Here is a 22780-nt window from a genome sequence, read left to right as displayed (position 1 = left end):
ACGAATGTACCACATTTTCCTAACCTGAAACATCAAGTTATCATCTGTGCTGCTGCTGCTGTTCTCTTTGGAAGATGACAGAGCTCTTCAAGTTTCACCAGTCTTTTGCTTCTTTACAGGTCTTTCTGGAGCAACCTGCTTTTTCCTCTTTAACTTTTTGTCAACATCACTGTCAGAACCACTGCTAGAAGAGCTTAAAGAAGCAAGTTCCTTTGATTTGCGCATTGCTGTGCTCCACTGCACTCCAGTAGCCAAACACCCTCCCGCTTGCTCACTGGGAACGCTGGTGTATTACTTCTTCTTCTTTTTTTCTTTTTTTTTTTTTTGAAATAGAGTCTCGCGGGCCGGGTGTGGTGGCTCAAGCCTGTAATCCCAGCACTTTGGGAGGCCGAGATGGGCGGATCACGAGGTCAGGAGATCGAGACCATCCTGCCTAACACGGTGAAACCCCGTCTCTACTAAAAACTACAAAAAACTAGCCGGGCGAGGTGGCGGGCGCCTGTAGTCCCAGCTACCCGGGAGGCTGAGACAGGGGAATGGCGTGAACCCGGGAGGCGGAGCTTGCAGTGAGCTGAGATCTGGCCACAGCACTCCAGCCTGGGTGACAGAGCGAGACTCCGTCTCAAAAAAAAAAAAAAAAAAAAAAAAAAAATGAAATAGAGTCTCGCTTTGTCACCCAGGCTGGAGTGCAATGGCACAATCTCAGCTCAGTGCAACCTCCGCCTCTCGGGTTCAAGCAATTCTCCTGCCTCAGCCTCCCAAGTGGATGGGATTACATGTGCCCGCCACCACACCTGGCTAATTTTTGTATTTATAGTAAAGATGGGATTTCACCATGTTGGCCAGGCTGGTCTTGAACTCCTTACCTCAGGTTATTTGCCCGCCTCAGCCTCCCAAAGTGCTGGGATTACAGGCGTGAGCCGCCGTGCCTGGCCTGCTACTTCTTAAAAGTTTATAGTAATAGATAATGCTGAGGCACCCTGGGACAGTAATGCCACTGAACACCAAACTAGGACATTGTTTAGAGTGAAAGGGGACAACATCTGTAAACCTGGGTTACCCTAGAGAGCTGAGGTTGCTTTAATACTTTGGTTGCCTTATTAATTTTTCAAAAATTGCATCCTAGTTTTTTGGTTTTCAAAATAAGAAAGACATACTTGAATAAAGTTATTTCCTCTTCAAAGTCTTCCTAGATTCCACTTTTCCCCATGCTGAGTTAAATGCCTCTCTCTTTGGTTCTGGTGCAGTGGTTCTCAATGCTAGGGGGTGAAGTAAAGCTCCATTCCAGTAAAGCTGGAATTTTGGTCCTTTCTCCCCAAGGGACATTTGGCAATGTTTAGAGACATTTTGGGATGCCTGGGTCACAGGGAATGCTACTGGCATCTAGTGGGTAGAGGCCTGGGATACAGCCAAACATTCTACATTGCATAGGAAAGCCTACTCAACAAAGAATGATCAGGCCCCAAAACTTAATGGCACCAAGGCTGAGAACCCCTGCTGTAAGATATGTTTGTCACAGCACTTCATAAAGACAGCTGTAGGCCAGGCGCGGTGATTCACACCTGTAATCCCAGAACTTTGAGAGGCCGAGGTGGGCGGATCAACTGAGGTCAGGAGTTCGAGACCAGCCTGACCAACATGGAGAAACCCCGTCTCTACTAAAAATACAAAATTAGCAGGGCATGGTTGTACATGCCTGTAATCCTAGCTACTCAGGAGGCTGAGGTAGGAGAATCACTTGAACCCAGGAGGCTGAGGTTGCAGTGAGCCGATGTCACGCCATTGCACTCTAGCCGGGTCAACAAGATCAAGACTCCGTCTCAAAAAAAAAAAAAAGACAGCTGTAATTGTCAACTGATTGACCTACCCAGCTAGACTGCAACTTCCATAAAGACAAGTGATACATGTATGTTGTGGAGTGTTTGGCATGCTGTTGAAACTTAATAAGGATCGGAGGAAAGTCAGAAGATACATCCAGATTCAAATTTAGGGACCTGTGAGATCATGCTGTTTTGTTTTGTTTTGTTTTGTTTTGTTTTGTTTGAGCCATTTCCCACCTCCCTTTGGGTACTAATCAGTCAACTGATAAGCATTTCATTCATTCAACTATCTTATCCATCGATCATCATCATCTATTTATTTTTGAGACAGGGTCTCTGTCACCCAGGCTGGAGTGTAGTGGCACAATCACGGCTCACTGCAGCCTTGACCTTCCGGACCCAAGTGATTCTCCTGCCTCAGCCTCCAGAGTAGCTCGGACCACAGGCGCTCGCCACCATCCCCGGCTAATGTTTTTATCTTTTGTAAAGGTGGGGTCTTGCCATGTTGCCCAGGCTGGTCTCGAACTCCTGGGCTGAAGCGATCCTCCCGCCTTGGCCTCCCGAAGTGCTGGGATTGCAGGAGTGAGCCACCGCGCCCGGCTGGAATCCTAATTTATACTTTTTTAAAGATCATGCTGGCTCCTCTGGGAGAATATATAAAACATCTATTATACTCAGAATCTAAAACACTTGCCATAAGGTAGTTACACTCTCGGCGACCTATTGTCAAAAGGGAAGCCTCCCAGAAAAGATGGGGGCGCTGTAGCTGCCGGGTCAGCCGAGTCCACTCTCTGGTACTTTTAGAGTCGTCGGTCGCTTCCGGGAGAGGCCGCGTCTCCCGCGCCTTCCTCTCTATCCGCCGCCGTCTCTGTGGTCCCCGGGGCCCCGCCCTTCCCTGGACTCTGCCCAGTGCTGGACTCGGGGCCGCCGGGTGCCAGAGTCCCTCGGGTCTCAGGTCATGGCGGTCCCGGGGCCGGCGCCCGGAGCTGGTTCCCGGTAAGCAGGGCGGTCGGGGAGGAGGTTTGGGAGCAGGAGTTCGGGGCTGTGGGGAATGGGGTCTTCTGCCTACCGTGCCTTGTCCGCCGCCCTGGCGCCCCTGTCTCGCACCCACGACTTCTGAGAGAAAGAGGAGCTCTCGAAGGGGCGTCCGCCCTCCCGCCCCTCGAGGCCGTTCCGCACCGGCCGCGGCCCCCTCCGTTCTTGGCCGGACTTGTGCCATCACCTGCACCCGGTGTGGGACCCTCTCTCTCGCAACTGGCTTTCTTTTTTTTGAAAAAAAGAACCTCAGGTGCACAAAATTTAGTTAATCCTTCTCAGTTCTTGACACCCTGTGGGCCAATGCAAGGCTCCTTGTTTATTTTATCACTTCCTCTCTTCGTTCCTATTCCCAGACCCCTTTCACTCCCCTTTTCATTTTTTTTTTTTTTTTTTTTTTTTTTTTTTTTTTTTTTGAGGCGGAGTCTCGCTCTGTCGCCCAGACTGGAGTGCAGTGGCTCAATCTCCGCTCACTGCAAGCTCCGCCTCCCGGGTTCACGCCATTCTCCTGCCTCAGCCTCCTGAGTAGCTGGGACTACAGGCGCCCGCCACCTCGCCCGGCTAGTTTTTTTGTATTTTTAGTAGAGACGGGGTTTCACCATGTTAGCCAGGATGGTCTCGATCTCCTGACCTCGTGATCCGCCCGTCTCGGCCTCCCAAAGTGCTGGGATTACAGGCTTGAGCCACCGCGCCCGGCCCACTCCCCTTTTCAGACAGCCACTCTGGTGTGTTATATAAGTGGCTTTACGGTCCAACTTGTGTAAATTTGTGCACATGTTACTTTGAAATCTATATAGTGGTTTCGAATTCCTAGATAATATGCTGTGATTTTTCTTTAAACCTTTTTTCCCAACGTTGTGTTTTTGAGTCCATCCATGCTAGTCATCTTGTTTTCACTTCTGAGTGCTGCTATGTGCATAGACTTATTCCCCTAGTGGTGGATACCTAGATTTTTTTCTAATATTAACACCCCAGAGGCCACAGTGTCATGAATATTTTGACAGTTGTCTCCTTGTGGATATTGGTGCATTTCTCTGGGTATCCACCCCAGAGTTGGGTCCTGGTCATATCTAATTTTGCTGGATTGTTCTTTGGAATGGTCACACCAGTTTATACTTCACGACAGATAGTACCTAAAGCTTCCTGTTTCCCAGTATCCCTCCATTGTCCGGTGGTGGTTGGTTTTGTAATGTTTATCAGTCTGGTGGGTGTAAGGTGGTATCCCATCGTGTACATTTTCTTTCTTTCTTTCCTCTCCCTTTCCCTTTCCCTTCCCTTTCCCTTCCCTTTCCCTTCCCTTTCCCTTTCCTTTCCCTTTCCTTTCCCTTTCCTTTCCCTTTCCTTTCCTTCTTTCGAGACGGAGTTTTTTTTGCTCTTGTTGCCTGGGCTGGAGTACAGTGGCACGATCTCGGCTCACTGCAACCTCCGCCTCTCGGGTTCAAGCGATTCTTCTGCTTCAGTCTCCTGAGTAGCTGGGATTACAGGCGTGCGCCACCATACCTAGCTAATTTTTTGTATTTTAGTGAAGACGGGGGGTTGACCAGTCTGGTCTCGAATTCCTGACCTCAGGTGATCCACCCGTCTCGGCCTCCCAAAGTGCAGGGATTACAAACGTGAGCCACTGCGCCCGACCTGCATTTTCATGTGTTTATTAAACATGTGGGTTTTCCCTTTTTTGAATCGCCTGTTTATATCCTTTCCCACTTCTCTATGGATTTCCTATGTTCCTGGCTTGCAGGAATTCTTGTAGGCTCTAGATATTACATCCTGGCCATGCCTGGTGGCTCACACCTGTCATCCTAGCACTTCGGGAGGCTGAGGTGGTTGCACCACTGGAGTCCAGGAGTTCGAGACCAGCCTGGGCAACATGGTGAAACCCCATCTCTACCAAAAATACAAAAATTAGCTGAGCGTGTTGACGCATGCCCGTACTCCCAGCCACTAAAGAGGGTGAGGTGGGAGAATCGCTTGAACCCGGGAGGCAGAGGTTGCCCTGAGCTGAGATTGCACCACTGCAGCCTGGGCAACGGAGCAAGACCTTGTCTCAAAAAAAAAAAAAAAAAAAAGATTTTAGGCCTGGCGCTGTGGCTCACGCCTGTAATCCCAGCACTTTGGGAGGCCGAGGCAGGCGGATCACCTGAGGTCAGGAGTTCAAGACCAGCCTGACCAATATGATGAAACCCCATCTCTACTAAAAATACAAAAATTAGCCGGGTGTAGAGACATGCGCCTGTAATCGTAGCTTATCAGGAGGCTGAGACAGGAGAATCTCTTGAACCGGGGAGGCGGAGGTTGCAGTGAGCCGAGATCGCGCCATTGCACTCCAGTCTGGGCAATGAGCAAAACTCCGTCTCAAAAAAAAAAAAAAAAGAGATTTAAAGTCCTTGTTGGTTTTGCACTCTGCAGATACCACCTCCAAGTCTTTTAATCTATGGCACTGTGTTGAATAAAAACATTTAACTCTAATGAAGTTAAATTCATCAGTTTCCCTTATATAGGTTTTTAAGGTACCTTCATTAAGATATTTTTCTACATTTCTTTCTACTAACATAATAGTGTTACTTTTCACATTTAGATTTTTCATCCATTTGTAGTTTTTTAAGGTGTTTTTTTTTTTTTTCTTTTGGGGACGGAGTTTCGCTCTTGTTGCCCAGGTTCTTGTTGTAATGGCACAATCTCGGCTCACTGCAACTTCTGCCTCCCGAGTTCAAGCAATTCTCCTGCCTCAGCCTCCCAAGTATCTGGGATTATAGGCATGTGCCACCAGGCCCGGCTAATTTTGTATTTTTAGTAGAGATGGGGTTTCCCCATGTTGGTCAGACTGGTCTCAAACTCCTGACCTCAGGTGATCCGCCCACCTCGGCCTCCCAAAGTGCTGGGATTACAGGCATGAGCCATTGCTCCAGGCCTTAAGTTTATTTTTGTAAATGGTTTGAGATAATGACCTAAGATTTTTTCCACTGTTTTCGATTACCACTACACCTGACCCAATTAATAACTAATTAATTAGTTAAAAATTAGAGAAGCTGTATAGCATAGTTAAGAGTGCAGATTCTTGGAGCAGGTTGACTATTCAAGCTCAAGGCTGCCACTCACCAGGTGGGTGACACAAGACAAGTTACTTCACCCATTTTTGCCTCCGTTCCTCATCCATAATATAGGATATAGTCCCTATTTCCTAGGGTCGTGGCCATTAAATGAATTACACATGTAAAACATTTAGAATAGGGCACATAGTGCATGCTTCATAAGTGCTGGCAGTTATTAGTATTAATGTGCCCTTTCTTGTGTTGTAACCTCTATTGTGTGCCTATGTGAACATAGGTGTTTGTTCTGTGGGTTTTTTGTGCGTGGTTTTTGTAGGGTTTTTTTTTTTTTTTTTTTTTTGTCTGTCTGTTCCATTGGTCTTTTCGTTCTTGTGTTAATACTATAGTATTATTCTAGCGCTGTAATTTGATATGTCTTAACCTGATGGTTTGGGTCTCTTCCTCCTCCTCTCCTGTTTTTCATAATTGCCCTAAGCTAGGGACCTTTTATATTTCCATACAAAGTTCCTCAGAGAAGTCCTGCTTTTGATTGGTATTACAATGAATTTATAGATCGCTTTTGTTTTTTGCTTTTTTTGAGGCAGGGTCTTGCTCTATCACCCAGGCTGGAGTGCAGTGGCAAGATTTCTGTTCACTGCAGCCTTGACTTCCTGGGCTCAAGCAATCCTCCTGCCTCAGCCCTCTGAGTAGCTGGGACTACAGGTGTGCGCCACCATGCCCGGCTAATTCTTGTATTTTTTGTAGAGACAGGGTTTTGCCATGATGCCCAGGCGGGTCTCAAACTCCTGGGCTCAAGTGATCTGCCTGCCTGGGCCTCCCAAAGTACTGGGATTACAGATGTAAGTCACCACGCCCGACCTATAGACTGCTTTTGTTAGAACTGAGGTCTTTAGGCTGGACGTGGTGGCTCATGCCTGTAATCCCAGTGCTTTGGGAGGCTGAGGCAGGCAGATCATGAGTTTGAGACCAGCCTGGCCAACATGGTGAAAGCCTGTCTCTACTAAAAATATAAAAAATTAGCCAGGGGTGGTGGCAGGCACCTGCAATCCCAGCTACTTGGGAGGCTTAGGCAGGAGAATCGTTTGAACCTGGGAGGAGGAGGGTGCAGTGACCTGAGACCACACCACTGCACTCCAGCCTAGGCAACAGAGCGAGACTCCATCTCAAAAAAAAAAAGGAAAGAAAGAACTGAGGTCTTCATAATGTTGGGTCAAGCCAGGCCTGTCTTTCTAGGTCTTCTTTCATGTCCTACAATAGAGCTTTTCATTTTCCCTTTAAAATGTCTAATATGTTATTTTATTTATTTATTTTTTTAAGAGACGGAGTCTCGCTTTGTCACCCAGGCTGGAGTGCAGTGGTGCCGTCTCAGCTCACTGAAACCTCTGCCTCAAGAGTTCTAGCAATTCTCCTGTCTCAGCCTCCAGAGTAGCTGGGACTACAGGCGCATGCCGCCACGCCCGGCTAATTTTTTGTATTTTAGTAGAGATGGGAGTTCACTGTGTTGCCCAGGGAGGTCTCGGACTCCTGAGCTCAGGTAGTCCACCCACCTCAGCCTCCCAAAGTGCTGGGATTACAGGCGTGAGACACTGCACCCGGCCAATATGTAAAAGTTAACTCCTGGATATTTGATAGTTTTTCTGTAGGTTTTTTGCTTATTTTCTTTATATTTTGTAATTGATTATTGCTGGTATAGAAGAACACTATTGATATTTGTATATCTAATGACATTGGTAAACTCTTTATTTTCAACAGTTTGTCTGTCAGTTTGCTTGTTTCCTGTGTAAATGATCACATCATCTGCCAGTAACAGTTTTGTTTGTTTTTTGAGATGGAGTCTCACTCTGTTGCCCAGGCTAAAGTGCAGTGGCATGATCTCAGCTCACTTCAACTTCTGCCTCTTGGGTTCATGCGGTTCTCCTGCCTCAGCCTCCCAAATAGCTGGGATTACAGGTGTGTGCCACCATGCCCAACTGATTTTGTGTTTTTAGTAGAGATGGGGTTTCACCATGTTGGCCAGGCTGGTCTCGAACTCCTGTCCTCAAGCAATCCTCTTGCCTCGGCCTCCCAAAGTGCTAGGATTACAGGCATGAGCCACCATGCTTGGCCAAAGAATTTCCTTTGTATCCGTGGTCTGTTCCCAGCCTACCATCTTCAGCATTCGGAAACCGTTCTTTCTGCATGGCCTGGACCCTTTACAGAACAATGTGGATGTGCTTAATAACTACTCCCTAAGGCTTAATTACATCTTGGGCTTTTCTCTGCCTCCCCACCTTCTCTTCAGGCCGAGGTTGGATCTGCAATTTCTCCAGCGGTTCCTGCAGATACTGAAGGTTTTGTTTCCTTCTTGGTCATCACAGAATGCCTTGATGTTCCTGACCCTTTTGTGCCTGACCCTACTGGGTGAGTGAGTGAGCCCAGACTAGAGGAGAGAGGGGAGCTCTGGTTTGGGGTCCCTTTCCACCTTTTTTTCCTGAGACGGAATTTCTCTCTTGTTGCCCCAGGCTGGAGTGCAGTGGCACGGTCAGCTCACTGCAACCTCTGCCTTCCTGGTTCAAGCGATTCTCCTGCCTCAGCCTCCCGAGTAGCTGGGATTACAAGCACCAATCACCACGCCCGGCTAATCTTTGTATTTTTTAGTAGAGACCGGGTTTCACCATCTTGGCCAGGCTGATCTCGATCTCCTGACCTCAGATGATCCACCCTCAGCCTCCCAAAGTGGTGGGATTACAGGCGTGAGCCACTGTGCCCAGCCACTTTTCATCTCTTTGGGGTGCTGATGAGGCAGGGACTCAGGAAGAAGCCTCACTTTTTTTTACCCCTCATCACTGATTTCTTACTCCTCTCCCTCCTTTCAGAGCAATTGGTGATCTACCAAGTTGGCTTGATCCCCAGTCAGTACTATGGTGTCCTGGGAAACAAAGACTTGGAAGGGTTTAAGACTCTGACATTCCTGGCTGTCATGCTCATTGTTCTGAACTCCACGGTAAGATCTTTCCCTCTCTCTGTGTCTCTCTTCCTCTCCAGTCCAGTGTGATTGTAATGCCTAGTGGGCCTTAGCCTCCAGGAAGCAGGAAGCAAGCTGTAGGGGTGTGTTTCCTCCCTTTTCTGGGAACTAAAGGGATAGTTGCCCTTATTAAGCACATTGATCTTGCTATTGGCCCACATGGAATTGATTCCTCAGATGTTTCAACTCCTGGGCCCAGGCCACAGGTTCTGGTTTAATTCAGCATTTAGCAGAACTGATCATTGCCCCTTTCCTTCCTAGAACTCTTGTTTCCGGCAGCTCATTAAAACTGGGCTCGGCAGCCAGAGTTGCTGCTCCTCCTCTGTGGGACCGAGGCTGTGACTTATCCTGGCACCATGTCACACCTCCCAGCCTTTGAACTGGTGCTTTCTTGCACAATGGCCCCCTCCCCTCCCCCTCATTCAGTAGTGGGCTACCGCTTGCTCACTTTTCATCATCCCTCCGTTGTCACCTCTTTCAGGTCTTCCTCAGCTTTCTCCTTTGTGTCCCCTCCACCAAACTCTACCCTTTTTCTGTACTTAACTAATTCCTTGAGTTTACCTCTGCTGTAACACTCCTCACACCCTTGTAATTGTTTTCTGGCTAAACTGTGAGCTCATAATGTCCCTAGTGCTTAGCACATAGTTGCTCTGGAAGTGGTAAATGAGTCTGGCAGACTCAGGGCTCTGCCAGAACTCAAGCCTAATGCTCTCTGCCAGGCTGTGCCACCTGTTTTTTTGGGGGGGAAGCCACTTCTCGTCATACCATGGCCACTTTTGTTGGGTCTTCGTTCAGTAAGCACCTATGCATACAAATCTCTGTCCCAAGCTTGGGGGACAAAGGAGTAAGAACATAAATGGAATCAACAATATGGTTTCCAGTTTTCAGAAGCTCATCTACTCTCAAAATAAGACAGTATAGAAAGAGGCTTGAGGGTCTTGCCTCTGGTAAGCCCTTTAGTGTTTGGTGAAGGAGGCCGGGCGTGGTGGCTCACACCTGTAATCCCAGCACTTAGGGAGGCCGAGGCGGGCAGATCACCTGAGGTCAGGAATTCCAGACCAGCCTGACCAACATGGAGAAACCCCGTCTCTACGAAAAATACAAAATTAGCTGGGCATGGTGGCACCTGCCTGTAATCCCAGCTACTCGGGAGGGTGAGGCAGGAGAATCACTTGAAACTGGGAGGCGGAGGTTGTGGTGAGCCAAGATCACACCATTGCACTCCAGCCTGGGCAACAAGAGTAGAACTCCGGCTCAAAAAAAAAAAAAAAAAAAAATTTGGTGCAGGAATGAACACGTGAGTCAGTGAGTGAGGAAGGGAAAGTCTCATGACTTGATGATTTAAACAAGAAAAGAGCTGAGTGGACAGAGTAATCATAGTCAGAGTAGGCTGGGATGGGTCAGTGGAGGCTTTTGCCAGCCGTGAGCTTTGAGCTGAGATTTTCAGGAAGCCATCTCTCCCTTCCGCTTGCTTCCCCCACTGCACAGCTGAAGAGCTTTGATCAGTTCACCTGCAACCTGCTGTATGTGAGCTGGAGGAAGGACCTCACTGAGCACCTCCACTGCCTCTACTTCCGGGGCCGTGTGTACTACACCCTCAATGTGCTGCGGGATGACATCGATAATCCGTAGGTGCCCCAACTCAGTCCTTTCTACACTCTGTTTGGTCCTTTCCATCTGGCCTAGCCCTGGAGACTCCTGGCGGCAGACCCCATGGAGATCGTCTACAGTTGTTTTCAAATGCTACTGCCCAGAGTCATGGGGGAGGGTGCCCTGCAGAGGACCCCTGGAGAAGCTGCAGGGCTGCTAAAAAGAAGCCTGCCAGGTGCAGTGGCATGCACCTGTAGTCCCAAAAACTTAGGAGGCTGAGGCAGGAGGATCACTTGAGTCCAGGAGTAGCGCACTGTGAGCACGCTTGGGAATAGCCACTGTGTCTAGCCTAGGCAGCATAGCAGAAACCCCCATCTCTTAAAAAAAAAATGTCAGGAGCAGCTTCCTTTTGTCCTTTTCATTTTTTATATCTTAGTCTTCCAGTAAGGCACCCTCTAAAGAAAATGTCCTTGCTAGAAAAACTAGCTCTTAGATTTTCATCAGTAAAAAAATACCACTGTCCAGGACTCAGTCTAGGATTCAAATCCCCATTCTATCACCACTCAGCTTATAGCTCTTAAAGTCACCAAGCCCCAGGTTCCCCTTCTGTAAAATGAGGATGATAATAGTTCCTATCTCAAAGGATGTAGTGAGGATGAAATGATATCATTCATGTAATGCACATGTACGGTGCCTGACACATAGCAGGTGTTCCATTGTAAGTTAGCTATTGTTAATTTACAGATGAGGAAGCTGAAGCGCAGAGATTGCAGGTGACTTGCCCAAGGTCACGTCGCTCATTGGGAATAGGAGTCAGTATGGCCCTAGTGGTGAGATGAGACATACGGGGACTCCTTCACACCCATCCCCTCACTCACCGCCTTCCTAGCAAGCACTTTGTTGCCTGGGGTGCCTCTCAGCTCAAGCTGAGCTTTGGTGCAAAGATGCCTGGGAGGCTGCTGCTGCTACGTAACTTCTAGGCCCCTTTCTGATGGCTATGGCTTCCATCCTGCCTTTGCCCCCTGAGTAGCTGGTACTACAGGTGTGCCTCACAACCTGGAGCTTTCACAGCCAGATAACTAAAGGGGCCAGGGTAGGGTTTATATAAGAGAAATTTGGGAGGATTGAGATAAAGGGGATAGTTTTCTTCATCATCCAAAAAAAGCAGCTCATCTGCCTTCAAGTTTTTCTTTGACTCTGCTCAGAGCTGGCTCAGGCCCCTGGGTGCTGGACCTTTCGGTTCCCACTTTTTCAGGGGATTAACTGAGGCACCATAAGATGCAACTCTCTAGAACCCTGTTTAAAGGCCCCAGGATTTAGTTGCCCCCAGGCAACCAGCCTTGTCTGGTTCCCTCTTCCCACAGGGTCAGTGCTCACAGCACTGCGAGGCAAGGTCAGGAGCAGAGGTGATGTGAAAGTGTCTTGCTCTCTCCACCTTTGGGCCCATCTGCCTGGGTCCAGCTACTCTGTGTCGTTGGCTCCAGGGACCAGCGCATCAGCCAGGACGTGGAGCGATTCTGCCGGCAGCTCAGCAGCATGGCCAGCAAGCTGATCGTCTCCCCATTCACCCTCGTCTACTATACTTACCAGTGCTTCCAAAGGTGAAGCCTCCCTCCTCCCCAGCCTGGTGTTTCCCCAGAGGGTCCTCAGCTCTCCCAGGTCAAGGTCCAAGAGAAGCTTATTTCCCTTCTCTCCCACCTAAACCTTAGGGAGTCTTCCCATCCCATGTGCTCAGGCCCCTGCCCTTCCTTTGGCCCTGTGTTGCAGTGTCACGGGTATCCTGGCTCTGACAGCTCATGCCAGATGCCCCTACATAGGAGCAGACGGCCCACTGGGCTACTCAGATTGGACAGGGGCTACCCGAGAGGGGACAGGAGTAAGGGCTGAGACCTGTGGGGATAGGTGGCACCCCACACCCTCTCTCCCTCTCTCTGTATTTCAGCACAGGCTGGCTCGGGCCTGTGAGCATCTTTGGGTATTTCATCCTGGGGACCGTGGTGAACAAAACTTTGATGGGCCCCATTGTGACGAAGCTGGTGCATCAGGAGAAGCTGGAGGGAGATTTTAGGTGTGTCTCCCTCACTTGAGGTTTCTGGGCTGGGGCATAATGGTTAAAGAAGGGGATGTGGAGTAAGACTGCCTAAGTTTAAATCCTAGCTGTGCCAGTTACTAGCTGTGTGATCTTGGAGAGGTCTTTAACCTCTCCAGCTTCAATGTTCTTGTCTCTAAAGTGGAAATGGTACCGTTGCCTACCAAGAGGATTGGGAGGATTAATGAGATCATACCTGAGAAGGACTGAGAACTGTGTCTGGCTTGCCATCACCATCATCATTGTCATCTCTTAGCCTTCTCACTGCCCTGGCGTAACCACCCTGTCTTGGATCAGTTAGGTGTAGCAGCCGATGGATCCAGCGCCTACCCTGTGCTTCTTGTCCCCCTCCTTCAGGCCAGGCCCTGGGAGAAGGAGATGCTGTGAGCAGGAATACCCCCGTCCTCTCTGCGGAAAGCTGAGGGGCAGCCCTGTCTCTGCAGAGCTCCTGCCACACCACCTAGCCCCGGGATTTTCTACCCAGTAACAGTCCAGGAAAGGGTCAGACTGAGGCAGCCACAGTTTTCAGGCAGAGCCGGGCTCCACTTTGCAGGGGGGGTCTTCTTGATCCAGGACTCCAACAGGAGTGGGGCCAGTACTCCCTGTGGTCAGCACACATTTCCCTTTGGTCCACCCAGGTTCAAGCACATGCAGATTCGGGTGAATGCAGAGCCTGCCGCTTTCTACAGGTGAGTCTGGAGAGATGGTTCCCCTTCTGCCTTGCCAGAGCTGAGAGTGGAGAAGGAAAGATGAATCCTACAACTCTCCCACCACCACCGAGCTCAGGGGCTGAGTGTTGTCACACTTGGCTGTGACCCTCTCCCTCTACCTCCCCTGCCCTTGTCTGCCTTGTCCTTAGGTACAGGGGTTTGCTTCTGAAGCTGGTGGTTCCTTATTGTGGCCAGCTTTAGTCTTAGTGGCCTAGAGTAGGGCCTGAAATTGTCAAATGAATGAATGCCTCGTCCTCTTGCTGGTGACTAAGACATACCTCTGCCTCTGCTCTTCTGTCTGTTAAGAAGCTTTCTTGCCAGTGCCTGAGGTCCAGGCCTGATCCTTTGTCTCTGTAGTGTGGGATGGAACGGGAGCTTCTCAGAAAACCAGGAGACCTCCTCACAATGCTGTCTCATGGAGCCAAGCGTCTGGTCTCCTGACGGCAGTAGCAGGAGCAGCAGCAGCATGAAATCCCATCTCTTCCCTCTGGGGCCAGCGCCAGTCCCTGTGCTCTGCCTTATGTGAGCCCTCTGAAATCAGCATTAGGATTGATAGTGTAGGCGGAGGTTTGCGTTTAAGTGGAAGCTACTGCTTGGCTCACCTGTAGTTGGGGTGGATCTGATAGCCCTGGGACCTTTGCTCCTAAGTCTCTGCTGCAGTTTGCAACCTCTACCACTTGAGGGCACCAAGAATACTGGGAATCTGCACTGGGGTGGGATTGTGGGGTGGGCAGGGCTGGGTGTGTAAAAAAATTGCTTTTGGAGGCTGGGCATGGTGGCTCACGCCTATAATCCCAGCGCTTTGGGAGGCTGAGGCAGGTGGATTGCCTGAGGTGAAGAGTTCGAGACCAGCCTGGCCAACATACTGAAACCCTGTCTCTACTAAAAATACAAAAAATTAGCTGGGCGTGGTGGTGGGCACCTGTAATCCCAGCTACTTGGGAGGCTGAGGCAGGAGATCACTTGAACCCGGGAGGTGGAGGTTGCAGTAAGCGGAGGTCCTGCCATTGCACTCCAGCCTGGGTGACAGAGCAAGACTCCATCCCAAAAAAAAAAAAAAAGGAAAAGTTCTTTTGGATTCTGTAACCTCTGCTCATGAAGCTCTGGGGAAGGCAGGTTAGTTCTTAAAGTTCCAGATGAGTTCTTCTGTGGCCTCTGTGCAAAATCTGAAATGCCCCCTCTCTCCTCCCTCTGCTTTTTCTGCCTTAGCGGATTTCTTCCCATCCTTGAAACCCCGGATCACCTCCTCTGGAGAGCCTTCCCAGACTCCCTTAATGGCTAAGCCTATCTGCTGCCATGGCCCTGAGGGCACACTTAGTACTCCTGATTCCAAATGATTTCTCATCTCTTTATTGCACTAGCTAACTAGTGCAGTGCCTGGTACACCTAGTGACTGCTTTGTGTATGTTTATTTAACAATAGTTTTTATTTATTGAGGGCTCCTTATATTTATTGAGGGCTTGGCACTTTATATTTAGAAACTTTTAATTTTCACTCTAACTTATTACATAGGTATTAGTGGCTCCATTTTATAGATGAAAAAACTGAGGCTTGGAGGCTTAAGTAGCCTGCCTGTGTCACCTAGCTAGTAACTGGGTGAGGATTAGAGCCAGGATTTGAACCAGGTCTGCCCAACTCTAGAGTTTCTGTTCTTCACACAGACAATACTATAAGGCATGACTGAAGCTGTGAATGGGTGCTAGTGGTAGACAGAGCTTGAAATCAAGATCATTTGGATGGCCTTGGTTTCTAAAGAAGGGTGTGATATGGGACAGGGGGCCCCCCAACCTGGCAGAACCTCTCCAGCCCTGTGGACATCCCAGCCTTTCCTTGTCAGAGCTGGGCATGTGGAGCACATGAGGACAGACCGCAGGCTGCAGAGACTCCTTCAGACCCAGAGGGAGCTGATGTCCAAGGAGCTCTGGCTGTACAGTAGGCGAGGGGGCCCAGGGAAGTGGGAACCGTGGGGTTGGACTGGTCTGCTTCCCTTCCCACACCTCTCTGCCTCCTGTCTGCAAGGATAAATATGCTGTGATGAAGGAATTCACCGGGGGCCAGGGGCTGTTGCCTTTCTGTGAGTATCCTCAGGAGAATGAGGATCCAGGGAAGGCATGTGGCCCTATTTGGCGTGCTGCTCCCCGTTTTAGGGTTGTGTCCCCTGCAGGGCATGTGGATGGTTCCTGGGTGTCTCACGCATCTGTCTTCTACAGTCGGCATCAACACCTTTGACTATCTGGGCAGCATCCTGAGTTACGTTGTCATCGCAATCCCCATTTTCAGTGGGGTCTATGGAGACCTGAGTCCTGCAGAGCTTAGCACCCTGGTCAGCAAGGTGAGACTCCCTTTTGGTGACCCCTCATGCTCTCCCCCTCTGTCCTTTGGCCCAGTGCCTGTGGGCTGGAGTCGAGACCTGCTTGACCACTCCCCATCCTGTCCAGAATGCCTTTGTGTGCATCTACCTCATCAGCTGCTTCACCCAGCTCATCGACCTGTCCACGACGCTCTCGGATGTGGCTGGCTACACACACAGGTGAGGCCAGGTCCCACCCCTCTGGCTCCTGAGCAAAGTGTGTGCTGCTGGAAGAAGTGGCTGAGTGAAAAAAGGAACAGAGACATACCATGTACTCGTGGGTGTGAGATAGGAAAAGGAATTCGCCTTCACCTGGCCCCCAGACCCTGCCTCAGATTTTCTTTTCTTGCTCAGGATTGGGCAGCTTCGGGAGACGCTGCTGGACATGTCCCTGAAGTCACAGGACTGTGAGATCCTAGGCGAGAGCGAGTGGGGCTTGGACAAGTGAGTAGTGGGCTGGCAGAGCAGTAGTTGAGGCTGCAGGCTCTGGCATCACCTGGCTTGGGTTACCCTGGAGCCCTGCCCTTTCCCAGTGGGCAGCAGAGTTGTGAGGAGTAGATGGAAATGGAATGCCAGGCACATGTAAGTTCACAGTCGATGTTGCTATTCCGGCATCTGTTCTGCTAATTTACACCATTCCCCCCGGCCAGTGGAAGCAAAGTACACACACTTTCTGCCTGAGATAACAGGAATCTGCAGTGTCCTCCTCTTCCTGTGCTTCCTCCTCCCACTGAGTCCTTTCCCTGCCCCTTTCCTTGGGGCATATCTGTCTTTGTTCTCCCACCTCACTTAGCCCCAGAGATGTCTGTATTCGTGTATCTGTGTGGATCTGTAATGTTTCTGTGCATTCAGGATTTGTTTGCTCTCCACACTTTCCTTGGGCAGATTGCCTAACGGTTCTGTTTCTTCATGTCTGAAAAGGAGGTCATAATGGAACCTTCCTTCACTTGTTGTAAGGATTGGATATCATCATCCGTGGAAAGTGCTTGGACAGTGGCCACATCATAAGCTTTCAAAAATCAATCTGAATTCCAGGGCCTACACTCCACTTGCTTTTCTTAGGCGTTAATGCCTTAACTCTTGCTTCTGTTCCAAATGAAAGCTTCATGCAACCATGAGTTCAGAGGCTAGGCATAAAGGAGGGTCTGTAGGAAACTGGAATTGCTGTTCTGTGGGTTGCCAGGCATCCATGCAGAGCCTGAAACTCCAGAACCGTTTAGCTTTAACCACTCCCATTCTTGTTATTAGTACTCTGGTCATACTGTGACACCATGAAGACCCACCAGCATTAGAGTTAGATGAATACCGCTCTGTGACCTGGGCAGTTACTTAGCCACCTGACTCTTAATGTCCTCATCTGTGATGATATTTGAGATTCATGGGCGTTAGACTGATTAAGATCAGTCCCATAAGGGGCTTTGTCCAGCCAGGCACAGAGTAGAAGTTCCACCCCTACCCCTGTATTAATGTGCTCAGGCTGCTGTGACAGAATACCACAAGCCGGGTAGCTTAAACACTAGAAATTAGTTTTTTCACAATTCCGGATGCTTAATGGTCCACGATCAAGTTGTCAGCAGGGTTGGTTTCTTCTGAGGCCACTCCTTAGCTTGTAGATGGCCACCTTGTTGCTGTGTCCTCATGTGGCCTTTCCTCTGTATATGCATGCCCCTGCCACCTCTGTCTTCAAAGGACACCAGTCATAGTGGATTAGGGTCCCGCCCCAACAGCTTCATGTTAACATCATCTCTTTAAAGACCCTGCCTCCAGCTGGGCACAGAAGCTTCCACCTATAATCCCACCACTTTGGGAGGCTGAGGTGGGCGGATCACCTGAGGTCACAAGTTCAAGACCAGACTGGCCAACATAGCGAAACCCTGTGTCTACTAAAAATATGGACGCAGTGGTGGGCACCTGCAATCCAGCTACTCAGGAAGCTGGGACAGGAAAATCGCTTGAACCGAGGAGGCGAAGGTTGCAGTGAGCCAAGATTGCACCACTGCACTCAAGCCTGGGTGACAAGAGCAAGAGCTTCTTTCAAAAAAAAAAAAAAAAGACCCTGCCTCCAAATGTGGTTACATTCTGAGGCACTGGGGGCTGGGACTTCAGCATGTGATTTTGGGAGGATGCAAGTCAGCCCATAACAATCCACAGGTGGTGGCTCCCAGGAGAAGTGCCTCCCCCACAGCAATGCTGACCCTGTCCATCTTCCTCACGCCCCCTCTCTTCTCTGACACAGAGCCTCAGGGTGGCCAGCGGCAGAGCCAGCAGACACAGCGTTTCTCCTTGAGCGGGTCTCCATCTCTGCCCCCTCCTCTGACAAACCCCTAATCAAGGATCTGAGCCTAAAGATCTCTGAGGGACACAGCCTGCTCATCACAGGCAACACGGGCACTGGCAAGACCTCCTTGCTCCGGGTTCTGGGCGGCCTCTGGACAAGTACACGGGGTGAGAGCCAGGCCCTCCCTGCCTCTGACCCAGCCTGGGCCCTAGGGGTGGAGTGAGGGCGGGGACAGTGTAGTAGAATCCATTCTTTTCTGTTGGGGAACGAGGAAGAGAGGAGACAGGCATTTGCCTCTTCTGGGAGATCTCACAATGAAGGTTTCTGTGGGCTCTGCAGGCTCAGTGCAGATGCTGACGGACTTTGGGCCCCACGGGGTGCTATTCCTGCCACAAAAGCCATTCTTCACTGACGGGACCCTTCGGGAGCAGGTCAGCCTAGTTCAGGGGGCCCACTCCTCCCTCCTCAGCCCCACTCGCCCACAGCTGGGACCTTTGGCACTGTGACAGGTCTCAGGCCCTAGAATCAGGGCAAAAGGTGAGGTAGTAAAGTGGCCCAGGCCTGGGACCTGCTGGCTCTAAGAACCTTGTATTCACATCCATGGATTGGGCCCACTACTCAGAGCAGCTCCTGAGGCAGGTAAATGGGACAAGGACTCACGCCAGATATCCCACGCATAAACACCCGAGGTGGGTTTGTGGGGCCCCTGCCTTCAGGAGGCTGTTCGACTCTTCCCACTAAACACACTTCTGAAGGTTGTAGGGACCTTGCCCTGCTGTCTGCGGGCCAGAGCCTCTCCCATCTGACCCAGGCCAGGCATTCCCACCTCTCCTCCTTGGGAGGTTCCAGTGGGTTCTGGAGGGAGGGTGGGCTGTGTGCAGCTCCATCTCTTGCTCGCCCTCCTCCTAGGCTGGTGTGGTTTTTTTCTTTTCTCAGGTGATATATCCCCTGAAGGAGGTCTACCCTGACTCAGGTGAGCTGGTCCTCCTTAGGTCATGTCCTCTTCTTCTGTCGCGGTTGTCCTTGCTCTACCTGACTGTGGCCTCACCTGTGCCCTTTGGGAGAGGCCCCAGCGAAGCCACTGATTCAAGGAAGAGGGACTCCTCTCCTCTTCCTTTGACTGTTCTGGGGTCTGCACCCAGATCTCACCTCATTCTGTCTTTCCATCCTTAAGGAGAGACGCCCATTGGGACAAGGGAAGTGATGCCTTCCTTCACCCACCCCTTCCCTTACCCAGGGCTGCAACCTGTGACTTCAGAGGCTTCACCCAGCATTCTGGGGCCCCCACCCCTGCCATGATCCATGATGTGCCCTGTCTATTCTTTTTTTTATTTTTTGAGATGCAGTTTCACTCTGTCACCCAGACTGGAGTGCAGTGGTGTGATCTCAGCTCACTGCAACCTCCACCTCCCGGGTTCAAGCAATTCTCCTGCCTCAGCCTCTTAAGTAGCTGGGACTACAGTTGCATGCCACCACGCCTGCCTAATTTTTGTATATTTAATAGAGACAGGGTTTCACCATGTTGGCCAGGGTGGTCTCCATCTCCTGACCTTGTGATCCACCCGCCTCGGCCTTCCAAAGTGCTGGGATTACAGGCCTGAGCCACTGTGCCCAGCCTTGCCCTGTCTGTTTTGACCAGCCAGGAGGCTCTGGCTTTTTGCAGATGGCTTCTCTGTTGTGCAGGTTCTGCTGATGATGAGAGGATCTTGAGGTTCTTGGAATTGGCAGGCCTGGTAAGTGGGGGCAGGGACCCTCAGGACCCAAGCCCACCTGGGAGCACCAGCTACAGGTAGGCAGGTGCTGGCCCTGCTGTGCCTGGGCCCAGGACTGGAAGTCTGAACCTGGGGTGGAGAATGGGAGTATCAATTGACTGTGTGTGCTATTGGCCAGGTTTAGGCAGGAAGCGGGTAGTGCTCTCACCGGAGAATTTTAAAACAAGAATAGGACTGACAAAGGCAGTTTGCTTTTTTGTTATCACCATACTCCAGCAAGTCTAAACAGTGTCATTGGTAGAATGTTCGTCTCTGGCTAGGGCAGACTGTCTCACAGCCCCCCACGTTGGTATGCCACTGGGGCATATATTTGTCTTAGAGATGTGTGTGTGTGCACGCTGGGGAGTGAGGGAGGTTCCCCATGATGGCAGGTAGCAGGGCTGGCCATTTCATGGACGTCGTGCCCTCTGGGTCTGTTACAGTCGAACTTGGTGGCAAGGACAGAGGGTCTGGACCAGCAGGTAGACTGGAACTGGTAAGAACAGAGCTTGGGAGCTTCAGAGATAGCTCCACCATAAAGACCATTGGTTTCAGGGTCCCTGTCAAGGAATGGAACGGCTCCTGACCCCAAAGTCCAGATGTTTGGCTGGTCAATCGGGTGCAAGTTTATGTCCTTGGGAATAGAGTTCTGCCTCACTCTGTGAGGGCTGTAGGCCTATGGTTGAAAGGGGAGGGGCTTCTATCTCCTGGGGCTCACCTCTGTACAGAGAAACCTCTTCCCACCCAGACCATTCTAGGTAAAAGCTAAGCTATATCCTTCCTCCTCCAGCAGTCCTCTCCCCTCCCTTTCCTCAGGTATGATGTTCTGTCCCCAGGGGAGATGCAACGGCTCTCCTTTGCCCGACTCTTCTACCTGCAACCGAAGTACGCAGGTGAGGTCTGCCTTGTGGCTGCACATGCCATGTGTTGTCTGCACTCACGGGTGTAGCAGCATGTGTTCACAGGTACCCAGGCACACCTGTGCATGACTGGGCTTTTCCGAGTTCCCTGCTGGAGAGGACAGCAGGCCCTGCCCGTGTAAACAGTGCTTGGCATCTTCAGAGTAACACTGAATATGCTGTACTGCCTGCTCATAAGCTTTCTTTTCTTTTTTTTTTTTTTTTTTTTGAGACAGAGTCTCACTCTGTCACCCAGGCTGGAGTACAGTGGCACAGTCATGGCTCAGTGCAGCCTGGAAATCCCAGGCTTGAGTGATCCTCCCACCTCAGCCTCCTGAGCAGCCGGGACTACAGGCATGTGCCACCACACCCTGCTAATTTTTTTATTTTTATTTTTGTAGAGACAGGGTCATGCTATGTTTTCCAGGCTGGTCTGGAGCTCCTAGACTCAGGCCATCCTCCCACATTGGCCTCCCAAAGTGCTGGGATTACAGGCATGAACCACCATGCCCAGCTCATAAGCTTTTTGCCTGGCAGTAGCTGGAGCCAAGAGCCAACCTTGAAGGGTTGTAATTTTATGCTCCTCTGGCTCCATCATCAAATGAATGGGCACCCATCCTCCTCTCCTGCCAAGCTGTGCCTGGCAGGGGGATGGGTGTGGACTTTTCCAAAGACTGACATTCTTGCAGGGGCTGGGATTCCCTGGATTGAGTGGTCCCAGGAAGTAGCTGGTGCTTTTCGGTAGAAGCTGAGAGATTTCATGCAGCTGCTCACAGGCGATTCCCTCACAGAGTCTGGCCCTCTTCTCCTCTGACCCATCCTTCTCCCTGAGGCAGGGCTTCTGGAAGCCAGAGCAGCTTTCAGCCTCCCCTGGGTCCCAGCTGGGGTTCAGTGTGGGTGGGAGGAGAAGCAGCGGCAGCAGAGGGCAGGGCTTTGATCTCTTCCTCCATGCTCTGCCCTCAGTGCTTGATGAAGCCACCAGTGCCCTGACAGAGGAGGTGGAGAATGAGCTCTATCGCATCGGCCAGCAGCTGGGGATGACGTTCATCAGTGTGGGACATCGGCAGAGCCTTGAGAAGGTACCTGTGCTCACAAGGATGGCCTAAGGAGGAGAGAGAACCCAAAGGCTGAGCCTGGCCAGAGCCAGAGGCCCCTCAAAACAGGGAGTAGCAGTAGCAGAGAGAACTGAGTGGCCTCCTGTGCCGGTGGCCAGGGCAACCTGATCTCCGTGTGGTGGTGGTCTCTTGTAGTTTCATTCCTTCGTTCTGAAACTCTGTGGAGGAGGAAGATGGGAGCTGATGAGAATCAAAGTGGAATGAAGCTCCAGCTTTTAGAAGGAGAGCCACACACTGGAGGGTCGGCAGCCCTCAGGAGCGACCAGGAGGACTGGCGGGGAAGATCGAGCTCAGGTTCGCCACATAGGTCCTGTGCAGGAGCCCAGGCGGTGTTGGTCTGAGCCCAGGTCTGGGTTTCTGTGGGGGACACTGAGTCTCCCAGTGTTCAGTCTCCCAGGACTCTGCCGCCTCAGCCAGAGCCTCCATATGCTTGAAGTGTTGATTACCTACAAATGATTTCAGATCGTGTTTGCTAAAGAGAAATCTGGAAGTGTGAGATCTGTAAGAAATGAAAGGTCAGGGTGGAAAGCAATCTCTTGGAGTCAAGAGATCTGGAAATCTTTTAATCAGTTATATTGTGCAGCAATAGATTTTTAACTTTAATTAACTGACCATTTAAGTTTTTTTTTATAAGTTTTTTACAAAGAAAAGTTAAACATTAAAAAGAGTTACAGCTTTCTGTCTTCTCTATCATGGAATGATCTTTTTTATTGAATCTCCAGACTTGTATTTGAGAGCTTGGTGGGAAGGGAAGCATGCTCTGCTGTTGCCCAGGGTTTTTCACTTCTCCCTACATCTCCCTTTCCATTCATCAGTGTTGTGTGGTTAGAACCTGAACCACTAACTTCTAGGGACCTTTGGTCTGTCCTATCTTAACCCAAATGAAAGTAAATCCCTTTCCCCTTAGCCAAAATAAGGTTGGGTTTTTTTAAAAAAAAATAGTCTATATTGGGGAAAAACAACAACAAATTAAACAGACAAAACCCAGAAAGCAGGAAGCATGAGGTGGAGTTACTGTGCCCAAAGTCCTCACTCAGACCCGTGCCCCTCCAGTTCAGTTGTCTACGTATTACCTCCCTCACTTTCATGATG

General features: G+C 50.3%; 1 protein-coding gene and 1 pseudogene across 18 annotated transcripts; one reads left to right on the top strand and one right to left on the bottom strand.

The window, feature by feature from the left end:
- LOC115897598 overlaps nucleotides 1-237 on the bottom strand; it is a 48003-nt pseudogene extending 47766 nt beyond the window's left edge.
- Nucleotides 238-2628: 2391 nt separating this feature from the next.
- On the top strand, nucleotides 2629-22381 carry ABCD4 (ATP binding cassette subfamily D member 4). Of its 18 annotated transcripts, none has more exons than XM_010382630.2 (19): nucleotides 2634-2816; nucleotides 8184-8302; nucleotides 8758-8885; nucleotides 10395-10534; nucleotides 11981-12097; nucleotides 12439-12564; nucleotides 13224-13274; nucleotides 15133-15227; nucleotides 15506-15627; nucleotides 15734-15825; nucleotides 16000-16089; nucleotides 17882-18090; nucleotides 18263-18354; nucleotides 18860-18896; nucleotides 19607-19656; nucleotides 20118-20170; nucleotides 20491-20567; nucleotides 21537-21652; nucleotides 21824-22381. In XM_010382630.2, the coding sequence occupies exons 1-19, from the start codon at nucleotides 2779-2781 to the stop codon at nucleotides 21890-21892; spliced, it is 1821 nt and encodes a 606-aa protein (XP_010380932.1). In that variant the 5' UTR covers nucleotides 2634-2778; the 3' UTR covers nucleotides 21893-22381. The 18 variants fall into 18 exon arrangements, 16 of the variants coding, with proteins under 16 accessions (XP_030786613.1, XP_010380932.1, XP_010380933.1 ...); XM_030930755.1 differs by lacking the exon at nucleotides 8758-8885 and adding an exon at nucleotides 11861-11889 and having other exon boundaries at nucleotides 2723-2816; XM_030930753.1 differs by lacking the exon at nucleotides 10395-10534 and having other exon boundaries at nucleotides 2629-2816.
- Nucleotides 22382-22780: the final 399 nt, after the last annotated feature.

This window comes from Rhinopithecus roxellana, chromosome 5 (assembly GCF_007565055.1).
Source record: "Rhinopithecus roxellana isolate Shanxi Qingling chromosome 5, ASM756505v1, whole genome shotgun sequence".
Classification (NCBI taxonomy): Eukaryota; Metazoa; Chordata; class Mammalia; order Primates; family Cercopithecidae; genus Rhinopithecus; species Rhinopithecus roxellana.
This window is presented reverse-complemented; position numbering and strand designations above follow the sequence as displayed.